This window comes from Pempheris klunzingeri, chromosome 3 (assembly GCF_042242105.1).
Source record: "Pempheris klunzingeri isolate RE-2024b chromosome 3, fPemKlu1.hap1, whole genome shotgun sequence".
NCBI lineage: Eukaryota > Metazoa > Chordata > Actinopteri > Acropomatiformes > Pempheridae > Pempheris > Pempheris klunzingeri.
Genome location: NC_092014.1, coordinates 1,560,271 through 1,576,845, shown reverse-complemented (window position 1 = coordinate 1,576,845; position 16,575 = coordinate 1,560,271). Strand labels below are relative to the sequence as shown.

Here is a 16,575-nt window from a genome sequence, read left to right as displayed (position 1 = left end):
ACAGAGCTTCAGTTCTTTATTCTGAAAGAGCAATCTGACAGTTCATTAATATCCTGCTTTAAAGTCAAGTTTCTTTACTTGAAAGAAGCTGAAGCAGCTTGTCACTTAAAAGACATGAAATCCAGTCACTGGAGCTCAAACAGGACAGAAATCACACAAATCACAATCAGGACTCCTGTTTCTGCTCTGATTCATCAGGTTTCCTGCTGGTTGAAAACACCGTCTGATCTCAGCAGGCAGCCACGATGACTCCTGAGGACCTTTTGAACACTCTGGACGATTTAAAAGACGATGAATTCAGGAGCTTCAAATGGTTTCTGAAGCAGCCCGACAGCCTGGAAGGCTATAGACCCATCAGAGTGTCCCAGCTGGGGAGGGCAGAGAGGACGGACACAGTGGATCTGATGGTGAAAACCTACAATCCTGATGGAGCTCTGAAGGTGGCCAAGAAGGTTTTAGAGAAGATAAACAGGAACGATCTGGTGCAGAGGCTGTCAGACACCAGATCACCACCACAAGGTCACAATAATAATAATAATAATAACAATAATAATAATTTTAATATCTCTGATGGTAAATTGGTTGCAAATTTTAAACCAGCAGCAGCTGAATTTTTGGTCACGTTTGGGGGGCGGCACAACCAGTAATAAACACATGATGACTCAGGTGTTTATCACTAACTGAGTGAGGAAAAAAAAACCCAAACCAAAATAGCAGCAGGAACAGGTCGAGCAGGTAGAGAGCTTTCACACTCACCTTCAAGCTTCACATTATTATTTTTGCTTTTATTGCTCAAATACGGCAGAATCACACGTTGGACTTGAACGTTTGGATTAAAGCCGACGTTAAGTCGATCGCTGGCCACAACATCCTCCGTCCACCCAGAACAAGCACTGCAGCAGGAGGAGAGTCGAGATAAGAGCTAAGCTAACCCGGCTAATACCTGCAGCTGCTTCTAGCTGATGTCTGGTTGTGAAGATAGGTTGCCTTAAATGGGACCTGACAGGCAAACTACCAGGCACCAGAAAAAACGATTTTTGGGGGGGAAATTAACGAAGATTAGAAAATCATGACCCGTCCCTACTTCAAAGTCTGGAGACCTTCACAGGGGCTTGGCCCAGCAGCACTGAAAGTCAGCCATCTTCAATTTTAAACAATTTTCATGTATTTTAAGCAAATTTTGGGACATTCAATTTAAATAGGTGATAAGTATGTTGTTGTATGTCATGTGACAAGGTGCCACTTTGGAGCTATGGAACGTTTTTGTAAACTTGTCGTCGAGGTTTCAACACTTAATTTTGATCAGCAGAATATCAACACCTTCTCGACACCAAATTGCGAAGCTTTTCTAGTTTCAGGAAACGAGGTTGGCACTTAAAGTTATTAATTCACATGCTGGGTAAGAGTGCAGGCCTGAAGACACCTACATGCCCATGTTGAGTTAGTGTTAGCGCCACCTACTGGGCAACAAGAGGTCAGCCTTATTTAAAACAGATCATTTGATTTACATGAAATTCACTCTGTGTGGTCTTCACATTAAATACAACAACAGGAAGTATAATTTGTGTGTGTTGAATAAAGCCACACACTGAACACAGCAGGTGATATTTCTCTTGTCACAGCTATAAAAAAAAAAAAAAGTACGACAAGCCAAAGTAGCGAAAATGCAGCTACCGCTCAGCTTGAAAGAACACATTCACTGCTGCATTAAGCTTTAATCAAAACTGTATTTTGACTACATTGTTTTTCCTTTTCTTTCCCACTGTGTGCAGACATGGCTGCTGCAAACTATCTGAGATCTGAGCAACAAGAGTCCAAACCAGGAGAAGTTCCCTGTGACGTCTGCGCTGGAACCAAACTGAAGGCCCTGAAGTCCTGCCTGGTGTGTCTGCTCTCCTACTGTGAGACTCACCTGGAGCCTCATCTGACAGCTTCACGTCTGAAAAGACACCAGCTGATCGACCCTGTGGAGAACCTGGACAGCAGGATGTGTACGAAGCACGTTAAACCTCTGAAGCTGTTCTGTAAGACCGACCAGACGTATATCTGCAGGCTCTGCTCTGTTTTAGACCACAAGACACATGAGTTTGTTCCTCTGAAAGAAGAATATGAAGGACAGAAGGCCAAGCTGGGGAAGACAGAGGCTGAAATCCAGCAGATGATCCAGAAGAGACGACTGAAGATTAAGGAGATCAAACGGTCAGCTGACCTCAGTCAGGAAGATGCAGACAGAGTGATAGCAGAAGGTGTTCAGGTCTTCACTTCTCTGAAGGAGCGTGTTGAGAGAGGCCAGGCAGAGCTCATCAACACCATCAAAGAGAAGCAGGAAAGAGCAGAAAAACAGGCCCAAGCTTTCATCAGAGAGCTGGAACAGGAAATCTCTGAGCTGATGAAGAGGAGGACTGAGGTGGAGCAGCTCTCACGCTCTGAAGACCACCTCCATCTCCTCCAGAGTGTCCAGACCCTCAACACCAACCAGCCTCCAGCCACCAGGGACTGGACAGAGGTCAGCGTCCCTCCACCGTCCTATGAAGGGACTGTGAGCAGAGCTGTGGCTCAGCTGGAGGAGGATCTCAGTAAAGAGATGATTAAAGCTGAGCTGAGGAGGGTCCAGAAGTTTGCAGTGGATGTGACTCTTGATCCTGATACAGCACATCCTGATCTCATCCTGTCTGATGATGGGAAACAAGTGAATCATGGTGATGTGAAGAAGAAACTCCCAGACAATCCAGAGAGGTTTTCTAAGTGTAACATTGTCTTAGGAGAGCAGAGTTTCTCTTCAGGCAAATTCTACTTTGAGGTTCAGGTTAAAGGAAAAACTGAATGGACTTTAGGAGTGGCCAGAGAGTCGATCAGCAGGAAAGAGATCATCAGACTGAGCCCTAAGAATGGTTACTGGACTGTATGGTTGAGGAATGGGAATGAGTACGAAGCTTGTGATGACCCTTCAGTCCGTCTCTCTCTGAGGTCTCAGCCTCAGAAGGTGGGGGTGTTTGTGGACTATGAGGACGGTCTGGTCTCCTTTTATGACGTAGATGCTGCAGCTCTCATCTACTCCTTCACCAGCTGCTCCTTCACTGAGAAACTCTTCCCCTTCTTCGGTCCGTGTCGTAATGATGGAGGCAAAAACTCTGCCTCTCTGATCATCTCTCCTGTACACCAGTGGCGGGCCGTTCATTTTACATCTGGGCCTTCAGTGGCATCCTACCTGAATCAAACCACCTCTTAATACCATCATTATGACGCCTCGGCTATAGAACCCATCACTATTATACAGAAAGGCAGTGTAACAGGACGTTGCATCGCAGACAGGTATCTCATGCTGGAGATACCTAAAGCAAGAAACCCAATTAAAAGAATTCAACAAGCCTCCATTCACTGCAGCCACAGCTGCGCTGCTGTGCACCTGCTCCATATACATCAAACACTCTAACCACCGACTTGGCTCCAAACACAGAGTCGTTCAGTTGCCAATACCAGGCATTCCCAGCAATACAATTTGCTCCTCTGAGCCTGTAAGCCGAGGGTACCGCTCGTAGTTGCTGACCTGAAAGTGGCGGACAAACCCTTTTTCCGGCTGGGACAGGCTCGCTAGCTTCGGGGTGGGCCAGCATTTCCTCAAAATGTCCAGCTTTTCTTGGAAAGTCCGCCTTGAAAATGGATTTCTAAGCAGATCTGTGACCAAATTAACATCTTCTCCTCCGTCAGCCATTGTGGGTTAAAAAAACTGCTATTAATACTTATGATTATGATAAAGTTTTAGCTTGTGCAGGTCGCTACAGATAAGAATCGCTAGCTTTGGCTAAGCTCTCTGACCATCCAATCAGAGGACGTGAAAATACTGACGTCATCGTACTGCTACATCACCTGCTAGAAGGCCCTGGGGTCACCAACTTGAAATCTGATTGGTTAAAGCAACAGTTTCATTGCGATGTATTTTAAGCTACGGGCGCCTGCACTTTTGATTCTGAAGGTCTCAGGGCAGATTTCTTTGACCCTGGCAACACATATGATGGCTGAAATATGTTTGGATAAAAGCTCTAATATAGACATACACTGCTGGAAGCCCCCCAGCCCAGAGACACAGAGACACGCTATGAAATGAAGAGCATAGACTATTAGGAATAATCTAAAAAGATTAATTGGAAAATATTAAAACGTTAATCAGTGATTCTGAGTTTAGGCCAGCAGAGGAGGCCTTGCTGGCCCTGACGGCCCACCACTGCTGTACACGCAGTAGACTGATGACTTCTCTTATTTCATGTGATGATTTACTGCATTTAAGAGAGCGAATGAACATTTATAGTGTCAACTAAATATCTGATTTCAAACAGAATCTGTTTGCTTTGGTGATTGATTTATGTGGATCCATCACAGAGGAAATACGTCAGTTTGGAGAAGAAATTACTGATTGAAGGCTGATTTTTGGGTCATTTGTTTCCGTTTTATTACTGTTCTTCTATTTGATGTGCAGCCACAGAAAACATGCTGCTGAATATTTCACTGTGTCGTCAACAGTTCGGTCCATTACATACCTGCAGTGTCTACAGAGAAGAGCTTGTCTTTGTTATGACGGCTACAAAAACTTAATGGACAAAGTCATTAATAGAACTGATGCAGAATTTTCTATGTGATGTGAAAAGTGGTTTGGTGAATTACTGGTGGCTTTGGTCAGTTTTTATGTGGTTTGTGAATAATTTGTGGTTCATGGTGAATAATCTGTAAATGTGTGATTATACAATGAAGCAGATGTTGAACACGAGGCCTGAATGAGAAGAGAACAGAAAAGCCTGTTGTTTGTCACCACCAACAATGGAGAGAGGTAATTACTGGATTTAAAGATATTAAAGAGCAAGAGCTGTTTCTGCCAATCATCAATAAATAGTTTGAAAATTGGACTTTGATTCTGTGGAAATCTTCAGGGTTTTAACCGTTTGCCTTCAGCCCGACCGTGTGCTTCCTGCTGTTTGACTAAAATGACTTTTACCTTTTTCACATGTTCAGTAAAATCCACACGTCGTCCTGCATGTGAATCATTTCATTGGTGCAGCCTGAACTCGCTCATCTCCCTGGCAGGTTTTGGGGTGAGTACAGGAGAGACCGGGACTGATATGATGAGGGTCACATGACTGACGGGGGAGGGCGGCCGACCAGACTGCTCCTCTTCCCAGCTTCTCACAATAAACTCACACATGAACTCATCCTTTCTGTGTAAACAATATTTACATATACAACAGCATCATAAAATATTTTCTGAATATTTACACATCAAACCAAATGTACAGGAGCCCAACGATAACCAACTGAATGGCGCGATGCAGGATGAGCATTTACCACAGCGCCATTTTGTGCTAATATGCTGATGGCCAGTAACAGATATTCATTACGTTATATATACATAAATTCTGCTACCATTCTCTTTACAGACAACCCAACTCAAACATCAATCGATATGTTCACAAAGTAAACACAACAGACCGTGATGCCGCAAAAGCCACAAAGCGACTGCTGCAAACACACAACACAAAGTGCCCCGCTGCCTCCTGCTGGCCAAAGGCGGGAACGACATGTTAATTCCCTGTAACAAAACAAATGCATTGCCTACTGTGGACACCTTAAAAGCATGTTGCTACTACTTACAAACACAAAATACATTATCAGAATTGTGACTTCACAATTGTGGCGTCACACATCACAGAGCAAAAAGCCGTCTGAAACCGAAACAATCAGAACGACAATAAAGGTAATGAGCACAGAAAGAAAGTCCAAGAGTTAAGAAGCACTCATTGGGATGATGAAATGATTTCACCAGTACAGACAGTTTAAAGTCCTGTTAAAACTGGGAATAAAGGAGCAGTTTCCTGTTTTCATCTGTAGTTTCCTGCAGTGCTTCTTCTTGCAAGTAACAAGACGGACAACAACAACAATTCAAGTTCTGTTTGCTGAAAGTCGACCTCATTGTTTCAGGTTGAATTTCCACACTGACAACAAATAGTATTGTCTGGTCTCTCTGGAATGGAATCCCCCAATGAATCGCCGCCTTATCGTGGTCGGGGAGTTTGTGCGCCCCTGAGAACCTGGGAGCTGTGTTGTCGGGGGTCTATGGCCCCTGGTAGGGTCTCCAAAGGCAAAGTGGTTCCAGGGGAGGGGCCAGAGTAAGAGTGGTTCAAAAACCCTGTATGAAGAAGAACCCAAAGAGCAACGTACCCTCGCCCGGGTTAGGGAATCCGAGACCCCCTTCTGGAGCCAGGCCAAGCACAAAGGAATACCATCGAGCTGTAATCCTGTGGGCTCACCACCTGCAGGGGCCACTATAGGGGGTTGGGTGCATGGAAAGCCGGGCTACAGGCCAAGGCGGGGTCCTGGGTGTGTAGACCCCCGGTATCGTAGACTTGCTCTAAGGACATGGAACATCACCTCTCTGATTGGGAAGGAACCGGAGCTGGTGAGGGAGGCTGAGTGCCAACAGCCAGATATAGTTGGACTTGCCTCCACGCACAGCTTTAAATCTGGAACAATACTCCTGGAGAGGGACTGGACTCTCTCCTTTTCCAGAGATGCCCAGGATGAGAGGCGCCAGACGGGTGTGGGGATACTCTCCAGTCCCTGGCTGAGCACCACTGTGTTGGAGGGCCACCTCCATGTAACTATGGTTTGCTGCTGTGCTTAAGCATAAGGTTGTTCATAAGTGTACATGGTACCAGACCACCTTAGGCCAAAGATCAATGATCAACTTTGTGGTTGCGTCATCGGGTCCGTGGCCGTAAGTTTTGGACACTCGGGTGAAGTGAGGTCAACTGATCACCACCTGGTGGGGAGTTGGATCAGATGGTGGGGGAGGCTGCCAGACAGACCTGGTAGGCCAAAACGTGTCGTGAGGGTTTGCTGGGAACGTCTGGTAGAGGCCCCTGTCCAGGAGGTCTTCAACTCCCACCTCTGGTTTCTCGTACATCCCGGGGGAGGTGAGGGACATGGAATCCCAGTGGGCCATGTTCAAAGCCTCCATTGCAGAGGAGGCTGCTGAGAGCTGTGGCCGGAAGGTTGTCGGTGCTGGTCCAAGAATCCGCTGGTGGACGCCAGTGGTGAGGGAGGCCATCAAGCTGAAGAAGGCCTTTCGAGCCTGGCTGGCTGGCTATGGAGAAGGACTTTTGGGTGGCCTCAAGGATGTTTTGGCAAACCATTCGGTGGCTAAGGAAGGGAGAGCGGGGCTTGGCTCAGACTGTATTCAGCCAGGGAGGAGGACCGCTGACCCGGACTGGGGATATTGTCGGGCAGCGAAAAGAACTCGTTGAGGAACTCCTGAACCCAATCAACACAGAGTCTGAAGACTCAGGGGAAGCAACACAACAACAAATAGTGTTGTCTGGTCTTTCTGGAAGACTCATCCAACGAAAACTGGTGTGTACCTACAGAAAAAACCTCATTTCATTTCAGCAGTGCACATTTCTGGAGGCCTGACAGCCTCCTCATGTCTGACCACTTGTACATGACTCCCTGCTGCACTGCAGCAACAACAACAACAGGCCTCCATGTGGACCACCGACTGCTGCTGCCAACCAGAACGACCACTAGATGGACCACAACAGAGGGATGATGAGCCCAAAGTGAGCGTACTGCTGCCACGCCGAGCACCAAACACTCCTGGTACATGTGAGCGAACACACCGTCCGTCATGCTCAGGATCATCACTCATGATGGCCGAGGACCCGACCAACAGCCTCACACCAGTCTCTGCAGGAGGAGACGCCAGTTACAGTAAAACCTCCCTCCTCCACCTGTTGGGTGCAGAACCACCTTTGCTCCATATTAACAGAGAAGACTGGGGAGTTTCCCACCAACTGTGTAAATCAGAGGGAGGAACCAGAGGAGGAGCAGAGCTTCAACGTCACACTGCAGAACTGAGAGTAAAGTCAGTCAGAGTGGCAGCCAGGCAGCCGTGGAGACACGTCTGTGTTTCTGTCTGAAGAAAATCCAGACTGACTTCATCAGGTCTCCTCAACAACACAGCAGAGCCTCTGCCAAACACTGGTGAGTACAGATGATCACATTTACAGCTTCAACCACCAGGATCAACACAAAGCTTATCAAACTGGTAAATATTTCTAAATCTCAGTTGGGTTCAGGCGTGGCACTTCAGCTCTAAAGCGTCCCCCCATTACTTTTAGCCTGTGCACACTCATTTTCAACTCACTTCAAAACTCACAAAACTTTGCGCACTAATCAAAATCAGTGCATTTTGCCAGAATATGCAGTGATCAGGTTCTTGAGTGTTTTGGGGCTCCATAGCGCCCCCATTGTGTGGCAAGACTTAGTCAGAGCATTGTGGCTTCAAATAATCACAAAATCTGGCACACACATTGCTCTCATCATGTCAGACATATTTCACAGTGGCTCTCATCAGTTCTGCCAAACCCCTGGAGGTACAAAGAGACCTGGGTGCAGCATTAGAGGCGGGGCCCTGTTCATACCTGTGGAAGCTGCTCAGTGGAGCATGAAGCCAAAAAAAACAGTAACCAGATCTTCTGCATAGTTGGGCCCATAGAGCACTGCATACCTGCACTGAGTCAGGTGACTTCCTGTCAGCCCTCTGCTATGATGAGTGGGAACAAAATGATTTAATCAAAATCTAAATGTTATCAAACCGAATGGATCAAATTCTGATCTTGAAACGAGTCATTTCTTGGTTTGTGACTGTCAATGAAAACATGTCCCCTGATTTACAAACGTCTCCTTCCCAAAGTGAGTCTGTGGAAAAAAAATTCTTTTTGGGCCAGTTTGGCGTCACGTGATGGACGCCATTGTTGTAATTACACGGTTTGACCATGAGGTCAAACTGGCTTCAAAGTAGGGATGTGCAGTTCAAGGCAAAATACTATTTGATACTTCAACTATGAAGTGTTGAACTATTGTTCAATAACACTCACCTTCAAGCTTCACATTGTTTATTTATTACTTTTATTGTTCAAATACAGCAGAATTACACGTTGGACGTGAGCGTTTGGATTAAAGCAGACGTTAAGTCGATCGCTAGCCACTAAACACTGAGTAAAGAACTTAAGTTTGCACTAAATGGAAATAATAATAATACAATATCTTTGATGGTAAAATGGTTCCACACCAATTTGTTGAAACGTCATTTCTACTCCAAAACCTTGGTTGCAAATTTTAAACCTGCAGCAGCTGAATTTCTGGTCACGTTGGGAGGCGGCACAACCAGTAATAAAAACATGATGACTCAGGTGTTTATCACCAACTGTGTAAATCAGGGGGAGGAACCAGAGGAGGAGCAGAGCTTCAACGTCACACTGCAGAACTGAAAGTAAAGTCAGTCAGAGTGGCAGCCAGGCAGCCGTGGAGACACGTCTGTGTTTCTGTCTGAAGAAAATCCAGACTGACTTCATCAGGTCTCCTCAACAACACAGCAGAGCCTCTGCCAAACACTGGTGAGTACAGATGATCACATTTACAGCTTCAACCACCAGGATCAACACAAAGCTTCAGCTCCGCTCAGCAGGAAGTTCCTCTTTTCTCATTTCACACTTGTGACGTTGGTTAAAGTAGAACTACGGCTGTTTGTCCAGCGACCACTTTAACAGCTTTAAACAGCCTCTGTGTTTCAGCTCTCAGGACTTTTTTCTGTATATATTATGTTTCTCTAATTTTCTGTTTCTTTAACTATGTGCTTTATGTCCGTCCCTTTGAGCTGCAGTAACAGCAGTAACTTTCCCCACTGAGGGATCAATAAAAAGTTTTTATCTCTTAATCTTATCTAAGGACTTTAACCCTTTATTGGGTAAGGCACCATATTTGGTAATAAGTTCAAAATGCCCCCCCCATGCCTCACCATGACACAGCAGAACTACCAGATTTCTCCAAGCCAATCAGCGACATGACAGACGGGCAAAAAAACATATATGGAAACTTCCCTGACCTTGATTTTCACCATTAAATAGAATTTTTTTGTTTTTTTCATTTTTTTTCACAAAAGTAAAAGTCTTGTAATGACCACCAGTGATGGTCTACGGCAGGAGGGTCAAACTCAATCAAAGAAGGGGCCAAAACTTAAAACATAGTCTAAATCGAGGGCCAAACGGACTCAACATTTATTGAAGAGTCCAAAAGTGACTATTTATTAAAGTATATAATAAAATATATATTTTATGTGGATTTAAACAGCCAAACTTCAAAAACTTTTCCTCAAAAAATGAATAAACTTTAATTATTTGTACTTTTTTTCTACTTATCCTCACGTTTTGTCTCATAGTGTCGTCTTTATCTAACAGGGAAAACTCACCTGCTGTGAAAGTCTCTGTGTTCAAAGTCCACTTTTCCTTTGCCGTTTATCTTGGAGGCTTAAGTGCCACTATAAAAGAGCTAACGATGCATTGATCAGATGATCGGTGTGTCATACCTGCTGCACAGGTTGGACTAGCGTGGCACCTGTTCAGTGCATTGTGGGATTTGTAGTATGATATTGATATGATATTCTTAATAGCCACATGAAATTATCTCACGGGCCGGATGAGATGGCTTTCCAGCAGAGAGCCAGCAGGAGGCTTTTAATGTGAAGCACCAAGAGGAAATGTAACGAGTTTCTCTTCAGGTATTCAGAGGTTTGTTAGCAATGCTCTTCTTCATCAAGACAAAGGGTCAGTACAGCTGTAGGTTATTAAAGGATTATTTCACTATAATTCTACACTGAAGCAGCATCCAACTGATGCATGTGGAGTCAGAAATCACCACCAGAGCTCTTCTTCTAGGGGTCATTAATTCAGTGGCTCTATGGCCACTGTCACCATTAGCCGGTTAGCTTAGCTTAGCACAAAGTCTGGATAACTACTTAATATAGTTATTGATTAATAGTTTTAGTAGTTTGCTAATCACACTTGAGTTTGTTCATTTTAAAAGGTGATTTTGTTCTTAAATTTTTCAAATTGGCGTTGCAGCTTTATCATTTATGAAACCATTAGGCAGTCATTTGGTTATTGGATTAGCTTCATCGTTTTTTTTTTCTTAATTTAAACAGTTTTACTTTAACATCAATGGAACAATTTACTCTGATCCTCTTCTTTGTTTTTTGGATACTCATATTGTGAAAACTGTTTCCACAGATTCACATCATGAAATATCACCTGCTAGCTGGAGGCATTACTGTCATGTTCTCACTTTAACAGACGCTTCAAGTAAAAACTGGCTCAACTCACCCGCTCTCCCCTATATGTAGTTCAGAATTACTTCACCTGACAGAAGAAATCTTTGGTTTTAAACAATAATTAAAATGGTTTTTTGACTACACTGTTTTTCCTTTTCTTTCCCACTGTGTGCAGACATGGCTGCTGCTAGTTTTCTGCTGTATGAAGATCAGTTTCTGTGCTCCATCTGTCTGGATGTGCTCACTGATCCCGTCACCACACCATGTGGACACAACTTCTGCAAAACCTGCATCACTGAACACTGGAACACTAACGACCGGTTTCTGTGTCCAGTGTGTAAAGAGGCTTTTACCACAAGACCTGATTTGAGGGTCAACACTTTGCTCTCTGAGATGGTCTCTCAGTTCAGACAGTCAGCTCAACAGGACGCCAGCGGCAGCAGCTCAGAGCAACAAGTGTCCAAACCAGGAGAAGTTCCCTGTGACGTCTGCGCTGGAACCAAACTGAAGGCCCTGAAGTCCTGCCTGGTGTGTCTGGTCTCCTACTGTGAGACTCACCTGGAGCCTCATCTGACAGCTTCAGGCCTGAAAAGACACCAGCTGATCGACCCTGTGGAGAACCTGGACAGCAGGATGTGTACGAAGCACGATAAACCTCTGGAGCTGTTCTGTAAGACCGACCAGACGTATATCTGCATGCTCTGCTCTGTTTTAGACCACAAGACACATAAGTTTGTTCCTCTGAAAGAAGAATATGAAGGACAGAAGGCCGAGCTGGGGAAGACAGAGGCTGAAATCCAGCAGATGATCCAGAAGAGACGACTGAAGATTGAGGAGATCAAACGGTCAGCTGACCTCAGTCAGGAAGATGCAGACAGAGAGATAGCAGAAGGTGTTCAGGTCTTCACTTCTCTGAAGGAGCGTGTTGAGAGAGGCCAGGCAGAGCTCATCAACACCATCAAAGAGAAGCAGGAAAGAGCAGAAAAACAGGCCCAAGCTTTCATCAGAGAGCTGGAACAGGAAATCTCTGAGCTGATGAAGAGGAGGACTGAGGTGGAGCAGCTCTCACGCTCTGAAGACCACCTCCATCTCCTCCAGAGTGTCCAGACCCTCAACACCAACCAGCCTCCAGCCACCAGGGACTGGACAGAGGTCAGCGTCCCTCCACCGTCCTATGAGGGGACTGTGAGCAGAGCTGTGGCTCAGCTGGAGGAGGATCTCAGTAAAGAGATGAAGAAGCTGATTAAAGCTGAGCTGAGGAGGGTCCAGAAGTTTGCAGTGGATGTGACTCTTGATCCTGATACAGCACATCCTAAACTCATCCTGTCTGATGATGGGAAACAAGTGAATCATGGTGATGTGAAGAAGAAACTCCCAGACAATCCAGAGAGGTTTTCTGAGTGTGCCATTGTCTTAGGAGAGCAGAGTTTCTCTTCAGGCAGATTCTACTTTGAGGTTCAGGTTAAAGGAAAAACTAATTGGGATTTAGGAGTGGCCAGAGAGTCGATCAACAGGAAAGAGAACATCATACTGACCCCTAAGAATGGTTACTGGACTGTATGTTTGAGGAATGGGAATGAGTACGAAGCTGCTGATAACCCTTCAGTCCGTCTCTCTCTGAGGTCTCAGCCTCAGAAGGTGGGGGTGTTTGTGGACTATGAGGACGGTCTGGTCTCCTTTTATGACGTAGATGCTGCAGCTCTCATCTACTCCTTCACCAGCTGCTCCTTCACTGAGAAACTCTTCCCCTACTTCTGTCCAGGTCTTAATGATGGAGGCAAAAACTCTGCCCCTCTGATCATCTCTCCTGTCAATTAGTCAAGTAAACTAATAACTTCTCTTTTTTCATGTATTGATTAATCTTAACTAAAAGGGAACAAACGTACATATTCAGGATATAATAATAATATTGTACTTACATGTTTTATTCTTGTTTTCTACAGAATATGTTTACTGGTGATTGATTTGCACTTCACTGATAAGATTTCTTATTTCATTTTAATTTTTCTATTTGATGTGCAGCCACAGAAAACGTGTGCAGAATATTTCTTTGTACTATAAAGCTTAATATAAGACTACAGCTTATTACAGTGAGTTAACCAATCCAACACATGCTAAAGGATCTTCCTCTAACTTCCTGTGGCGCTTCTGCTGGAAAAAACTCCACAAGTACCTTTAAATGTGTGCTGATGTTTCTTCTGTCGTGGTCCAGAGAGAAAAGACGAGCGGGGAGTCGAGGCGTGGCACCGTCAGGGACCGAAAATACCCCTGAGCGGGTAAAGTCCGCCCGTTGACTGGGGAAACACAGCCAGACTGAACTCTGACATTCACGTCTCCCCGTTTAAGACCATTAACTCAGACACGGTGAGGTTTGATGGTACTCCTCCTGATATCAATACAACTATTGTGTTGTTGTTGAGCAGCTGGATGTAATTTAGAGACAAAAGATGAGCTGAAGCTTCAATCTTCCTGAGGAGGGCGCTACTCTAAAAGTACTGTTTTAGGATTAAGCAGCAAGATTTCATGTCTTTGGGAGTGTTGGGGTGGTGGTGGGAGGGGGGGTCAGAGCAAGGTGACCGACTAATTAAAACTGGGATTTTGCGGTGACTAAAAATAAACCAAGTTTTCCCAGCAGCCCCGACGCTGACCTTTACAGAGCGACGAGGCATTTTTAGCCCGGGAGCGTTGGGAGTCGGGGTCGTGCTGCCGGCAGAGGAAGCTGGTGCACGTGGTGATGCTCACATCCATCACCGGCCGCCATCAGACCCCAGACTTGGTGTGAACATGTTCACCTGTGAATCTCTATCCAGAACCGCAAACGTCACTTCAACGCCTGGTTTTTGTTTTGTTTTGTTTAAATCGCACTGATCAGAGACGTTCAGGTCTAAATCTAATTGTTAATTTTACAATATTCATGTATTTTACTCTAGAAAACTTTGTGTACACCTGCTTGAGAAATGAACCCACTTCATTTGAATTTTATGTTTGACAAGAATGAATAAATGAATGAAACAATGTTTTCTGTAAAATTGCATTCATACTTAAAGTCAGGTATTTTAAAAAAAGGGGGGAGGAACTTGAGCCAATGGGATTTTTCCTTTAGATTCTGGATTATTACAGAAGATCAGCTCTGCGGCAAACATTTATCGAGTAAAAAGCCAACGTTAGGCTTCATCATCGCCACTAAGCCGCGACACAATCTGGAAAAAGGTAGAAAGTTAGAATAGCATGCAGGAGGGTGAGTACAAACTCAACCAGAGGAGTAGATTTAACATCTGTAGCCACAGCTGCTTCACAAGTCGGGTATTTACTAACGTATCTTATGTTGAAAATTTGTTCAGTTTGTGTTCAGCACAGACCTGATTTGTACGTGTGTGTTTTTTTTTTAAAACTATTTTGGATGTTAGCAGGGCACATTTCTGGAGACCTGACAGCCTCCTCATGTCTGACCACTTGTACATGACTCCCTGCTGCACTGCAGCAACAACAACAGGCCTCCATGTGGACCACCGACTGCTGCTGCCAACCAGAACGACCACTAGATGGACCACAACAGAGGGATGATGAGCCCAAAGTGAGCGTACTGCTGCCACGCCGAGCACCAAACACTCCTGGTACATGTGAGCGAACACACCGTCCGTCATGTTCAGGATCATCACTCATGATGGCCGAGGACCCGACCAACAGCCTCACACCAGTCTCTGCAGGAGGAGACGCCAGCTACAGTAAAACCTCCCTCCTCCACCTGTTGGGTGCAGAACCACCTTTGCTCCATATTAACAGAGAAGACTGGGGAGTTTCCCACCAACTGTGTAAATCAGAGGGAGGAAACAGAGGAGGAGCAGAGCTTCAACATCACACTGCAGAACTGAAAGTAAAGTCAGTCAGAGTGGCAGCCAGGCAGCCGTGGAGACACGTCTGTGTTTCTGTCTGAAGAAAATCCAGACTGACTTCATCAGGTCTCCTCAACAACACAGCAGAGCCTCTGCCAAACACTGGTGAGTACAGATGATCACATTTACAGCTTCAACCACCAGGATCAACACAAAGCTTCAGCTCCGCTCAGCAGGAAGTTCCTCTTTTCTCATTTCACACTTGTGACGTTGGTTAAAGTAGAACTACGGCTGTTTGTCCAGCGACCACTTTAACAGCTTTAAACAGCCTCTGTGTTTCAGCTCTCAGGACTTTAGGTTTTTTTCTGTATATATTATGTTTATTTAATTTTCTACTTCTTTAACTATGTGCTTTATGTCTGTCCCCTTGAGCTGCAGTAACAGCAGTAACTTTCCCCACTGAGGGATCAATAAAAAGTTTTTATCTCTTAATCTTATGTAGGGACTTTAACCCTTTATCGGGCAAGGCACCATATTTGGTAACTTAAGTAGGAGGTCAAAAAAAATGTATTTTTCCTTTTTTCTACTTATCCTCATGTTTTGTCTCATAGTGTCGTCTTATATCTATCAAACAAGACACACAGGTTTTACCTCCGATAGACAAACAGGTAAAACTCTGCTGTGAAAGTCGCTGTGTTCAAAGTTTAGGCGTTTATTTTGGGGGCTAGCTTAATGGCGCTTTTCCATTACACAGTTTTAGCTCTACTCTAAGTGTCACTATAAAAGTGCTGACGATGCATTGATCAGCTGATCGGTGTGTCGTCATACCTGCTGCACAGGTTGGACTAGCGTGGCAGCTGTTCAGTGCATTGTGGGAGTTGTAGTATGAAAGGTGGCAGTGCTGTTAACCGAAGGGCCTTTGTTAATAGTTACATGAAATTATCTCGCAGGCCTTGAGTTTGACATGTCTGGTCTGTGGTTTCTAAGTATTTCAATGAGCGCCCTATAAAGGGTTAAACTGATTCTCTGTGGTTTGGAGTTTAGTTTCCCTCCACTTTCCTGGTATCATCACCGTTTACTGATCACTTCATGCAGCCATACTGCTTCCTGTTTCCTCTACTGCTTCACAATAAAGGCTTTCCAGCAGAGAGCCAGCAGGAGGCTTTTAATGTGAAGCACCAAGAGGAAATGGAACGTGTTTCTCTTCAGGTATTCAGAGGTTTGTTAGCAATGCTCTTCTTCATCAAGACAAAGGGTCAGTACAGCTGTAGGTTATTAAAGGATTATTTCACTATAATTCTACACTGAAGCAGCATCCAACTGATGCATGTGGAGTCAGAAATCACCACCAGAGCTCTTCTTCTAGGGGTCATTAATTCAGTGGCTCTATGGCCACTGTCACCATTAGCCGGTTAGCTTAGCTTAGCACAAAGTCTGGATAACCACTTCAAATAGTTTGCTAAGAGTTCTTGATAAACAGTTGAAAGAGTTATTGATGAATAGTTTCAGTAGTTTGCTAATCACACTTGAGTTTGTTAAATTTGAAGGTGAATTTTGTTCTTAAACTTTTCAAATTGATGTTGCAGCTTT

At 44.7% G+C, this 16,575-nt stretch overlaps 2 protein-coding genes across 2 annotated transcripts in view; one reads left to right on the top strand and one right to left on the bottom strand.

Annotated features, from left to right (window-relative positions):
- The window catches only part of ppp3r1b (protein phosphatase 3 (formerly 2B), regulatory s1ubunit B, alpha isoform, b), a 65,372-nt gene that overhangs the window by 14,968 nt on the left and 33,829 nt on the right, over positions 1 to 16,575 (bottom strand). The gene's annotated exons all lie outside the window — the stretch shown is intronic.
- Positions 11,324 to 13,006, top strand: LOC139223676 (E3 ubiquitin-protein ligase TRIM21-like). Its single transcript, XM_070855651.1, has one exon. It carries the CDS (start codon positions 11,330 to 11,332, stop codon positions 12,968 to 12,970), a length of 1,641 nt encoding a protein of 546 aa, XP_070711752.1. The 5' UTR covers positions 11,324 to 11,329; the 3' UTR covers positions 12,971 to 13,006.